The 13,803-nt window shown below is 45.8% G+C and overlaps 1 protein-coding gene across 4 annotated transcripts in view; it reads right to left on the reverse strand.

Annotated features, from left to right (window-relative positions):
- Positions 1 to 13,803, reverse strand: part of rassf8b (Ras association domain family member 8b) — a 128,880-nt gene that overhangs the window by 27,094 nt on the left and 87,983 nt on the right. For all 4 annotated transcript variants that reach the window (XM_073066051.1, XM_073066052.1, XM_073066054.1 and 1 more), the window contains one exon: positions 5,642 to 5,806. In XM_073066051.1, coding sequence (XP_072922152.1) covers positions 5,642 to 5,747 — 106 coding nt within the window. In that variant the 5' untranslated portion in view covers positions 5,748 to 5,806. The remainder of the gene's footprint in view (positions 1 to 5,641; positions 5,807 to 13,803) is intronic.

Consider the following 13,803-nt stretch of genomic DNA (forward strand, 5'->3'; position numbering starts at 1 on the left):
GTGAAAGTCTGCTGGAGGCTGTCAGCGGGTCGAGCCGGAACTTTGGTCACCACCAAGACGGAGAGGTAAGATGGCCAGTACGAGGAGGACAACGCTCAGCTGGTTGAAAAGTGATGGGTGGCAGAGGTGAGATAAATGGCAAATGGAATCATGACCTAACAGGACAGGGGGAAAGAGGAAGTAAACGTTAGAGAGAGAGAGTTACTGAGCATTGGAAAATTTGATGTTCCTAGCACTGAGTTTTAGACTAGCCAAATATGGAGCACCAATGCTGCCAAATGCAGGTTTTACCTAATGAAGACAACCTATGCATTGACTGACCAACTGTGTGCGTGCATACGATGGGTAGGTGGGAAGGAGGAATGGGGCTTGTATCACTATTGTTGCTTTACCACTTGGCATGTTCTGATTTGTGTTCTATTGTTCTGCCAAGCATTGTGGGCAAGCTAAGTTGGCACCGAGAGCGTGGCCACATTTGCCAGCTGCTCCCAGCGCATCCTTGGGCGTGTTGGCTGTTAACACAAGCGGCACATTTCATTTTGTGGTTTCAGTGTGCATGTGATAACGATATTCAAATCCAACTCTGAAGTCTGAAATGTCACATTTCGATGATCTTCACTTCTCCAGCTCGCTCAGAAGTGAAATCAGGAAATTGCAACTGTCCGTAACAGAGGCAGCTGATTTACAGAGTTCTGAGATTCACGAGGAAAACTACTGGCACCAAGTTTAACACCGAAAGCCTTTCTGAGGACTTATAACATTGAGCAGTTAATGTTTAGACAATTGTTTCCTGAATCAATCTTTATTAATAAGCATGTTTTGTGCTTGACCCTGATTTACTCTGGGTACTCTGTATTATTCTCAGAGATTGGAAACTTCAGCAGGCCAGATGGAAGAGAGAAACGGTTACGTTTCAAACCTGGGCACCTTCATCATGACTGCAATAGAGAGCAACATGCTAATCTACTGTAGGTAGCACAGAAGAAAGGGAAAGACATTGGCTGGAGCAGAGGGTGTACAAATGTGGTATTTAAGTGTCAGTTAATGCCAGATTAAGTCATTTTAACTCTCCTCCCCATTTCCGCACTGGCCTGTCTGCCCTCTGCCTTCTCTGCAGCCAGAGTGAACCCAAACACAAACCGCAGGACTTTAAAATTTAAAGGCAGAATAAAGGGTTAATTTCACAATTCTTAGCAGTGTAGAGGAACACAGGGATCTTGGGGTCCATATCCACAGGCCCTCAAAGTTGCTAGAGTGGTCAAGAAGGCATATGGCATGTGGGTCTTCATTATTCGGGAGATTGAGTTCAACAGCCACAAAGTAATGTTGGAGCTCGATAAAACTCTGATTAGACCACACTTGGAGTTCAGTTCTGGTCACCTCATTATAGGGGATGTGGAAGGTTTAGATAGGGTGCAGAGGAGATCCAACAGGATGCTGCCTAGATTAGAGAGCATGTTTTATGAGGATAGGATGGGCGAGCTTTCTTTGTGGACCGAAAAAGGATGAGATGTGACTTGACAGACATGTACACAATGATAAGAGGCATAGACCAAGTGGGTAGCCAGAGACTTTTTCCCAGGGCAGAAATGGCTAATAAGAGGGGGCATAATTTTAAGGCGATTGGAGGGAAGTGTAGGGATAATGTCAGAGGTAAGTTGTTTTGTTTTAGCACAAATAGTCGTGGGTTCTTGGAACACACTGGCACTATGGTGGTAGAGGCATTGGTGACATTCAAGAGTCCAGAGGAGGCTCACGAGGATGATGCTGGGAATGAAGGGGTTAGCATATGAGGAGCGTTTGACAGCTTTGGGCCTGTACTCACTGGAACTTATAAGAATGCCGGGGGATCTTATTGAAATCTACCGAATGTTGAAAGGACTAGATAGGGTGGATGTGGAGAGGATGTTTCCTATGGAGGAGATATCCAGAACTAGAGGGCACAGCCTCAAAATTGAGGGGTGACGTGTTAGGACAGAGGTAAGGAGGATTTTTTTTTTAGCCAGAGGGTAGTGAATCTGTGGAATGCTCTGCCACAGACTGCAGTGGAGGCCTTTTTGTGGGTATATTTAAGACAGAAGTTGAGAGTTTCCTGATTGGTCAGGACATCGAAGGATATGGCATGAAGGCAGGTGTATGGGGTTGGTGGGATCCAGGGTCAGCCATGATGGAATGGTGGAACAGACTCGATGGGCTGAATGGCCTAATTCTGCTCTTTTGCCTTATGGTCTTCTCCCTATATCCCTTCAGTGCTGACCAATTAACCTCTGCCTTAAATATACATAAAGATTTGGCCTCCAACAGCTGCCTGTGGCAAAGAATTCCACAGATTCACCACTCTCTAGCTAAAGAAATTCCTCCAACTCCATTCAAAAAGAACACCCCTCTATTCTAAGGCTGTGTCCTCAGAATTCATTATGATTCATTATTATATATAATTCGTTATGGTTATATGTGAATCACACACATCATGATGCTACCACGTGATACGTGTGATGCTGTAGCGGTGTGTTACACGCAGCGCTGAAATAACGACACGTAGTCGGTGAGCTGCAATTGCAAAAGAGATTTATTCAAACTTCACGGCCTCGCTTTAAAGCCTTCCTGATCCCACCCTCCCCGGGCAGGAATGCTGTAGGGGGCGCATATTCACAGTCCTGTCCCGCGCGCGGGCTTTTCCCCTTGCTGGTGAAGCAGGCTTGGTGCCCTCTTTGGGAGCGGCCTCAATGCTGGCGCACGCCACTTTGTGAGCCGGTTCGAGTGCGCTGGGAAGTGGGTCGCCACAGGGCCTCACTTAAAGAATGGACTTTGACTCACATTCCAGACTCCCTTGTTTTATTTTGATTAGTTTTTTGTTTTAGAGTTATAAATCAGAACATAGCTAAATCTCAAAATTCTACCAAGTTCAATTTATAAAAAATAAATCGAACTAAGCGTCTTTGGCTTTGGGTGTGTGGGTGCAGTTCACGGAGTGATGCTGGGATGGTTTCGTGGTGTCAGTGTACACAGAATGTAATACAGGATGCCGTTACTGGAGAATGCAATGTACCACTTAAAGCTGACACCTAGTAGATACGACAGCCTGTACAGCTTTCTAAAGAAACATCACTAGAAAGATTTTACCTGAATATTCCAGCATCGGAGGACAAGTAACTACAAACTGGGTGACGATCCTGAAACACGATAGTGGGCAAAATACCTTTCCAAACACAAGCCTTTTCACTTTTCCTTGTGCTCACTCTTACTGATTGGTCTTTTCTGGCTCCTGATTAGCAATTTGATCACTGGACTGACAATAGACAGTAGGTGCAGGAGTAGGCCATTCGGCCCTTCTAGCCAGCACCGCCATTCACTGTGATCATGGCTGATCATACACAATCAGTACCCCGTTCTGATCATAAGATTGTGCCGTAGTCCATTCTTTGCGATTTGAGCCTACCACCGCATGTAAATGTGACATGCATATCTGGGTGTGGCCAGTGAGAGCCAGCTGGAAAACCCACTCGCATTCATCCTGACTGGAATTCCTCACGGCAAATTAGGATACTACACTGAACAGGAACTTTCAGCGAGGTATACACTGGAGGTATAAACATCCAGTATACTTGAAAGTTAATAGAATATATTGACCCAATGCTATGAATGCAGAGGAAGCCATGGGCCATTTTGCATTTCTTGTATGTACTTCTTAAGAATAAAGTTTTATTTTAAATAAATGTTAACAGGGCAAAATACATAGATCTATGCTCTCCAAGCTAAACAACAAGGAATATGAACACAAGAAATCCAGAACAACACACACTAACACTGGAGTAACTCTGCAGCTCAGGCAGCATCTACTAAGTGGAATAAACAGCCAAAGTTTCAGGCCAAGACGATTCATCGCGACTGGAAAGGAAGGAAGGAAGGAACAACCTGAATAAAGTGGTGGGGGAAGGGAGTCAGGTGAAACCAAGTGAGTGGGAAGGTGGGTGGATGATGTAAGAGAATAGGAGGTGACTGGTGGAAGATCTAAAGGGTTGAAGAGATGGTTTCTGATAGGAGAGGACAGTGCACTATAAGAATAAGGGAGGGAGGAGGAATTAGCACTAAAATTACAAAAACATTTCCAAAAGGATTTTACTTGTAAAGCAAAAACTGCAGACGTTAATGTGTCCTGACGAAGGGTCATAAACAGGAAGCGTTAACTATTCCTCTCCACAGATGGTGCCTGATTTTCCAGCATTCCCTGGTTTTAATGTCTCTTTCGAATCACTCCACTGGTTGTGAGTGTTTAGTGGTTAGTAAGGGAATGACAGACTCTGGAAGGTTCACACTCTTCCAGAATTTAGAGTTTACATGTTTACTGAGGGAGCCACGGCAGTCAAGGTGCTCAGTAACCCAAATACTACTCTGAATGAAACGTAGAAATCAGTGCAATACCTTCACTCCACTTGAAAAAACAGTGGCCAGAGTCATTGGAAATTTTGGAATTCCTTACCGACTGCAACGGAGGGGAGGTTCCCTAGTGTAATGGCTTTCCACTTCAGAGACCCAAACTGCTTCAAGTTGTTAGGAGTGAACATCGCCAATAGCCTGTCCTGGTCCAAACGTGTAGATGCCATGGCCAATAACGCTTGACAACATCTCTACTTGCTCAGGCTAAAGAAATTTGGTATGTCCCTTTTGACCCTCTCCAATATTTATTGATGCATCCTATCCAGAGACATCATGACCTGGTATGGCAAATGCTTTGCCCATGACTACGAGCAATTGCAGAGAGTTGTGGACACAGCACAGAAATCAGCCCCTTCTTCATGGACTCTAATTCTACCGGCTGCTTTATGAGACAAAGACCCTACCCACCTGGACGTTCTCTCTTCACCCCTCTCCCACTTGGCAGAAGATACGAAAGCCTGAGAGCATAGACTCAAGGACAGCTTCTACCTCACTGTTGAGACTGTTGCATGGTTCCCTAGTACAATAATAATGACTCTTGACCTCCCAATCAATCTCATTATGATCCTGTACCTTACTGTCTACCTGTACTGCACTTTATTCGGCATCTGTAATTGTTTTACAGAGTGCAAGAGAGGCAAGGGCAGACATTTGACAACAAGAATGTGATGATGGAGAGATCGTAATGGAGAACAAAGAAATGGCATGATTTGATAAACAAGTGTAAGCTCACGCCTCACTCCAGAGGACAGGACCCCAGTCTACATTCAGTATGAACTCAAACACACAGGCTGCACCATCCGTCACTTGGCCTGTCCTGGGCTGTCTCGGACTGGCAAGTCCATCCCGCAGACCCTCCGGTCGAGCTCTTCCTCACTGACAAGGTGGAGCAGATCCAGCTGATCCTGGGAGTAGATCCACACAGCCAACAGCAACTAAGCCAGACTCCAGGTGATGACACTGAAGAGGGTCTGCACTGGGCTTGTACAGGATAACCACCACTAAAACCCAGTGAACAGCCAGTCCTGATCTGTCCCAGCCTCAGAGTTGGGAATGAAAGCAACGGGTGTGATTCAACAGCCGACAGTGCTTCTCATTTTGGAAAAATAAAATCACAGAAACGTGAAAGAAAACCGAGTCCAAGTCAAGAACGCACACCCCAGCTCCCACAGTTAAATCCTCCATGGATTAACAAGCAGCTTACCGATAGCCTGAGCGAGGGCGATGACGACTTCTTGGCAGGTTGTGGCCTCGGTGACACCACAGACAATGCGCTGGACTCCATCGACCCACACCTTCAGTTCCATCATACACCATTAGCTCATCTTCAGCCCAGACAGCCTGGATCCTGCAGCGCGGTGATCAGTGACTGTAACACACCACATCCAAGGTTAGGCACTGATTATAGCCAAAACTCCAACTGACCATGAACGATATTTGCATTAACGAGCAGGTCTAAGATGTACCAAATAAAACGCCGACTGAGTGTATATCATGAAATCTGTTGCTTTGCAGCAGTACATTAAAAAAATTATTACAAGTAAGAGGAAAGGTTGAACGAGCTAGGGATTTTCTCTTTGGAATGGAAGAGGATGAGAGGTGCCCTGATAGAGGTGTACAAGATGGTAGGAGACTTAGAGTGGATAGGCTGAAACCTTCTCAGGGCACAAAGAGGGGCTATAATTTTAAGGTGATTGGATGAAAAGTATAGGGGAGACATTAAAAGTATTTTTTTCTTTACACAAAGAGTGCTGGGTGCATGAAACAGATACACAAGAGGCATTTATTAAACTCTTAAGATAGGCACATGGGTGATAGAAAATGAGGGCTATGTTAGAGGGAAAGGTTAGAATGATCTTAGAGTAAGTTATAAAGTTGGCACACCATCATGGGTCGAAGAGCCTGTAATGTAATGTAATGCCTGTAATGTTCTACAAGTTACAATAACAAATATATAAAAATTAAGTACACAGTACAAAAAGAGGGCAAAATGGTGAGGCAGCGCTCATGGACCATTCAGAAATCTGAAGGTGAAAGGGAAGCAGCTGTTCCTAAAACTTTGAGTGTGCATCCATTCCATGATAGCTTGCTAGCATTTACCGAAGCAACACACACAAAATGCTGGAGGAACTGATGAAGGGTCTCGGCCCGAAACGCTGACTGTTGACTCTTTTCCGTGGATGCTGCCTGACCTGCAGAGTTCCTCCAGCATTTTGTGTGTGTTGCTCGGATTTCCAGCATCTGCAGATTTCTTCGTGTTTGTAGTACTTACAGAACCCAGCCCTTCAAAGAAACCCCAAGTTGAAATAGCATGAGTATTTTGTTGTTCCACATGCCCTTGCCACCATCTTGGGACCAATACTCCAGCTTACAGATGAATTTCTTCCAGTGTAGTGCCTGCATTCAGTGTTCATAACGTGGAGAAAACAAGTGGCGACTGGGCAATTGCTTCATAGAACACTTCCGCAAGGAAGATCCCTAGCTTCCATTCACCTGTCACTTTAATTCTCCAGCTATTCATGCTCTTTGGCTTCCAACAAAGCCCAACATAAACTCAAGAGAAGCACCTTACTTTCCGATCTGGCACATTGCAGTCCTTGGAATTTGATATTAGATTCAACCATTTTGAAATAGCCAGACTTGCCTATTTTGGCTCAAACTGGCCAACTCCGATCTATATTCTCCTCCTCCTCAGTTCAGTTTTCTTCCTCTCTTTCTCTCTTTTCTCACACACACAGAAGCTGGAGGAACGCAGCAGGTCAGGCATCATTTATGGAGGGGAATGGACAGCTGACGATTTGGGTCATGGCACTTTGTCAGATATCACTCCACAGATGCTGTCTGACTTTATGGATGTTCCCCAAACTCCCTCACAATTGTCTCAATATCTGGGCCCCGGATTGACCACAAAGATGCTGACACTTGGAACTGATCACCCTTTCCACTACTGACCCCTCAATGACCATTGGTTTGCGTTCCCGTGACTTGCCCTTCCCAGGTCCACAATCAATTCCTTGGTCTTGCTGATGATGAGTGTGAAGTTGTTACAATACCACTCAACCAGCTGATCTACCTCACTGACCGCACCCTGCCACTTGATCATATGATAAGAACCGGAACCTATTTTTGCAGCTCATGGCCATAAATGATGCATCTGCCCCTCACCAACAACCCACTCACCAGCTATTAGCAGCTGTTATTGGTTTGCTACACCCCCGACACCAATGGAATCCACACCGACGTCACTCAACAATAACCCTCCTACACAATCTTCAATGAGGCATGTTATTAAAAGTAGGGGCCAACTCCACTGGGAGTCAAACTGACCACAAGGCCCTGGAGGCTGGACCATGGAACAGCAACACAGTCGGTACATCTGGGGTAGGTGCCTGACTGACATCATGAGACCCGGCACCACATACTACGTTACTGGGGGTTAAGGTGACCTACTGGTTACTGAGCTAGTAATCCTCAACTAATGATCCTGAGAATAAATCCCTTTCGTGGCTTTCCATCATGGGTAAAGCCCTCCCCACCACTGAGCACATCTACATGAAATGCTGTCACAAGAAAGCAGCATCCGTAATCAGGCACCCCCACCACCCAGGTCATGTTCTCTCCTCAATGCTGCCATCAGGAGGAAAGGACAGGACACTCATAACTCACACCACCAAGTTCAGGAACAGTTATTACCCCTCAACCATCAGGCTCTTGAACCGAAGGGGGTAACTTCACTCACCCCATCATTGAAATGCTCCCACAACCAATGGACTCAATTTCAAGGATTCTCCATCTCATGTTCTCGATATTTATTGCTTATTGATTTATTATTATTATTTCTTTATTTTTTATTTGCACATGTTGTTGTATTTTGCACACTGGTTAAACACCCTGGTTGCTATGGTCTTTCACTGATTCTGTTATGGTTATTATCCTATAGATTTATTGAGTACACCTGCAAGTCAAGTCCAGTACAACTGCAGTTCTTTAGGAAAGCGGTTGTCTCTTAACTACTTCAGAAATGCAGTGGCAAGGCGAACGGAAACTAAGTGAGTCTGTAATCTCACATATTCCACCCTCCGCGAGTACTTTTGAGCTGGGGGGTTAACCCTGATTGAGTGAGCACAGAACGCTGTGTTAGGAAGAACAAGGCCAGCCTGGGACACTGCGACACAGTACTACATTTACAAAGTGTGTGGATGGCAGGCAACAGACAGTGTTAAAGAATCCATAGCTTATGAGCCAAATCCGAGCTCTGGAGTCAGGAATGGGGCAAACAACCAATTGCAAAGCAGAGTCTCCAAGAACATCCTTGCTGGCAGTGATGACCGGATCCAGCAATGATGGCTGTAGCTTCTACAGCCGAGAGGATGGAATGGCTGACCCATCTCAGTCTCCTGCTGAGGTCCCATCATCATAGTAGCCAAAGATATAAAGGAACAGCTGGATTCAACCTGACACAGGACACCTTGAGTGCAGGGTACACCAGATCCAGCCGTGCCTGTGTGACTACAACACCAGCATCTAGGAGATGGCTCAGAGATTTCCCGGGCACACTGCTGAAAGTGGCACCAACTCATCCATGCCCAGCTTGGGTTTTACCAGGACTACCTGCAGAGAATGATAGGGTCAAGTGCAGACAGGTGGGATTGGCAATAGATGGGCAAAATGGTCAGCACAGACAAGGTGGGCTGAAGGGCCTTCTATATAGAACTCACCTGCAGCTTTAGTCCAAACATCAGAATCAGAATGCAGAGGGTCTTAAGTGATGGATGCTGCCTTCTTGAGGCATTGCCTTTCAAAGACATCCCAGATAGTGGGTAGAGTTACGCCTGTGATGGAACTGGCCGAGTCTACAGCCTTCTGCAGGCATGGACTAACGGACAGAATCACAGTGGGAGCGATTGTCCTTGTCCAGCATTTGAGCAAGTGTGGCTTTGAGGAACCCTGGTCATCTCCAGAGCCAATGGGATTTGGTGCAGTCTGCCAGGATGGATAAAAGGAAGGTGGTTGGAGGCAGCTGACTGGAAGAGTGGACGACCTTGGGCTAACAGGCTGGATGATAACTTCAGCAAAAAGGAGACCTGGAGGGCGCAGGTACGTAGTCCTTCAAAACTGATGCCGCAGGTAGACAGGATGGTGATGGCAGAATTCAGCACGCTGGCCTTCATCAGTCAGAATATTGAGCAAATGAGCTGGCAGAGCACATTATGGCAGTTCAACCCTCATTTGGAGTACCATGTGCAGTTTTGGGAAGGATAAAACTGAACCTGAGAGAGTGCAAAAAGATTTTTTTTACTGAGACTAGAGGGCTTGAGTTACAAGAGGAGGCAGGGAAGTCAGGGACTTTCCCCCTGGAGCACAGAAGGCTTAAAGGAGACTGCAGAGGTTTATAAAATCATGAGGGGCAGCAAAGAGGTCAATAGCCACAGTTCTTTCCCCAGGAAAGGGGGGAGTGCAAACATAAAACGCTTAAGGGAGAAAGAGAAGTTTAAAAGGAGCTGAAGTACAACTTTTAGATATAGAAGGCAGTGGCTTGCATACGGAATGAGCCGCATGAGGAAGCCGTAGAGATGGGTACAACTATCACATCCGAAAGACAGTTATGCAGAGAGAAAAAGCTTCAAGTAACATGGGCCAAATGTAAGCAGATGGGATTAGCTTAGTTAGGCAGCTTGGTCGGCAGAGGCAATTTGGGCCAAAGGGCCTGTTTCTGTTCTGCAATAGCTCAGTGGCTGTGGGTCACAGTTCTCCTCAAGGAATATATTCTGATTCTGGACACTCAGTACTGCACCATGGCTGAAACCCACACCCTAAATACTGGGGGTCACCATTACTCAGAACCATAACCAGTCACGGAGACACTGTGGCTTAAAGATCAAGTCAGCTACAACTGCCTCACCTGCTGGCGGCCCCAGTTCAGGACTCGAGTCAGTGGTGTGCTAAAATGGCGTGCAACTCCAACAACATTCAGAAGCTTGTGACCTGTGCAGGGACTGAGCTGCCAGTTTGTGGCAACTACAAACTGCACTATGGCTATGTACCACGACAGATTCAGATCCGTTAATCACACGTACACTGAAACTTGCCGAGAAATGCCTCCACACCCCAAGATCCACTGGGGGCTGCCCACAAGTGTCCCACACATTCCAGCACCAACACAGCATGACTATAATGCTTGGCAGAACAACCCAGAACACAACAAGCAACAAAACAACAAAACAAGCCCCTTTCATCTCTCCCACCCACACACAGAGACAGGCCTCCAGGATTCAACTATCGGGCTATGACTTCTGGTCGACTTTCGGGCTTCTATCGTCAGTATTATTTCCCCGGACTAGCCAATGACAGGACCCCAAGGCTCAAACTCCAAGCGCGCTGACCAATCAGCCCTCATGCCTCCTGCTGATGTGATCATGCACCAATCTTTACAGCCCGGCAACAATGGATGTCCTTTGTCCCCAAGTCTACGTCGCTTTCCTTCCAGCACGCAGCAGCGATCTGGACTCCAGATGTGGGAGACCACACCTCCCAAACCCACCAGCTCTCTCAACGTCAGTGAGGAGCAGCAGGGCAGAGGCACGTCACCAACTCGGCCCCGGACCCACCCCCACTGCTTCAGTTCCAAGTTACACCACGATGGCACCTACAGTACCCCACTGGACACAACACCACTGTGCCTATCATGCAGTGTCAGGCTCCGTTGTAACGTGGCATCGTGCCAGCCATTCAGCAAGCAGCACTGAATGAAAACGTCTCCTTTACCAAACCCGGCCAAACTATTAAGAAATCCACCACCAGTCCTTCACTGGCAACTTCCAGTCTTTTATTTTTAAATTAGGAAAAGACAACATGCTGGAATTCAAATTCCTCCCAGAGGAATGCCAGGAACTTTGTCTATTCAAATTAAAAACACTGGTGGGAGACCAGACAAAGGGCAGCGACTGCCCCATCGTCACAGGGAACCAGCAAGTCATTTCAGCTGTCACTCGCTGCTTTAATAACAGGCCTCGTCCATCAACGCAGCCCCGCGTGCTCACCCCCAGGATACAGAGCCTGATATAACATACACTGATTTCAGGGTGTATCCGTCGGGAATGATGTGGAGGAACTGGGGGATGCTGCAAGTTTTGATCGGACTAAATTTACGCAGGACCAAGTTGTTAGTGAAACCGAGCTGATAACGTAGATGATTACTGATGGTGGTGGAGATGGAGTGTATGAATTGGGTGATATGTGCAAGATTAGTGCCATGAAGTATTCCCCCTCAGTGAAGTTACAGAACAGTACAGCACAGAAACAGTCCCTTTGATATCTATAATGAAGAAAATGCCAAAATTAAACTAAATCTCTTCTGCCTACACAAATCCCTCCACTCCCTACGTATTCATGTGTCTAACAACCTCTTAAAAATCAATTTACAGAGTCATAATGAATAGTTTAGACCCAAAACATTGACTGTCCACTTCCCCCAATAGATGCTGCCTGATTCTCCGTGTTCCTTCCTCTGTGTGTGCCCTTAAAGGGCACTATACCCGCTTCCATCGCCACACCAGCAGCTTGTCCTAGGCACCCACCACAATTCGCATAAAATCCCTTCCCTTGAATCTCTTAAACTCACCCCCTCCCACCTGCTTGAATTTATTTTCTAGAGGAATGACAATGCTCTCTGAACTGGAATGGAGGGTAAAAGAAATCAAAAGGGAACCAGGGATTCGTCCAATACTGAAAATGAATTAAAATTCACCCACTTCGGTTACATCTTAGCTTTAAAAATAACTGGCACACGTTTAAGTAAATTAATTCAAAGGTACTATCAAAGGTACTGATCTGCCAGAGCCAAGTCCTCAAGTATTGACAGTTGCCGCTCAATAAGTGCTTCAAACCCGACACTGCTCATACCCTTGGACATGTTTCTTGTTGTTCCAAAGACCAGAAAATCAAGTAACTTTAAAACCACAGAGATACAGTGAAGCCATCAGGAATGGAGGAGGTGGGGGTGGGGATTCCTTCTTTCAACTCAATCCCATCACAAGCTAGAGAACAACACACCAGCATCGTTTACCCAGATCGTTTTATTGCCACTGGAACCCAAACAAATTTCACAACAGCTCAGTGTTGGCAACATAATGCTGGACACACTGTCTGCCTATCAAACTGATGACAGTTCAGAGGAAAGCCAGGCAACTTACAGCCATTAGTGGAAGGACACTGGACATTTATCATTTGACCAACTGGATGCTACGACCCAGCAAGTTTGTGGAGAGAAAGCAATAAGAGCGTACAAGGGGTTGAACTGAACCATCTACTGGAAAGGCACGTCGCCGCTGACAGCAGATTACGCACTGTTTAATACTCGTCCCATCGCACTACTCTGTATTGGAAAAGATGACAAGGAGGCCTAAGGCAAATCAGAAACACAGAAATACTGAAATTACTGGAAAATCTTGAGCAACACACACTAAATGCTGGAGTAATTCAACGTTCAAAATAAATTTATAATCAGATTATATAAATGTCACCATATATAACCCTGAGATTTATTCTCCAGTGGGCAATCACAGTAAATACAAGAAACACAATAGAATCAGCGAAACACCACACCCTACAGGACAGACAAAAACCAGTGTGCAAAAGACAACCAGCTGTTCAAATAGGAAATAAATAGGCAATAAATATTGATGACATGAGATAAAGAGTCCTTGAAAGTGAGTCCATTGGTTGTAGGAACATTTCAATGATGACGGTCAGTGAAGTTATCCCCACTGGTTAAAGAGCCTGATGGTTGAGGGGTAATAACTGTTCCTCAACATGGTGGTGTAGGTCCTGAGGCTCCTGTACCTTCTTCCTGATGGCAGCAGCGAGGAGAGAGCACGGCCCAGATGGAGGGGGTACCTGATGATGGATGCTGATATGCTCAAGGGCTTTACCCCTGATGGACTGGGCTGGCCATATCAGGCTCTGATACAATCTGTCAGTATAGTCTCCAGTATGTATCTATAGAAGTTTGAGATGACATGCTGAATCTCAGCAGGTCAGGCAGCATTTCTGGAGTTTTAAACAATCGACATTTCAAGCAGAGACCCTTAAGATAATATCTCCTTCTGACAACTTTCTATTCTTAGGACCGATTGCAATTGTCAGCTGAATTTGAGATACTTGTTATCTAAAGATGGGCATGAAGCACCCATAGATAAAAGGTGGGAGGGATGAGAGAGCTTTAAACTTCAGTATTCACATGACCAGCAGACACTATTACTTGTAACAGCATCGGAAAATCGCATTGCCTTCTAATGCGGAGGACATGAGTTTAACTATATTGTTGGCTCCCACATCTACAACACAATTGCAATTACACACTGCCTT

This window comes from Hemitrygon akajei, chromosome 14, assembly GCF_048418815.1.
Source record: "Hemitrygon akajei chromosome 14, sHemAka1.3, whole genome shotgun sequence".
NCBI classification, from domain to species: Eukaryota; Metazoa; Chordata; class Chondrichthyes; order Myliobatiformes; family Dasyatidae; genus Hemitrygon; species Hemitrygon akajei.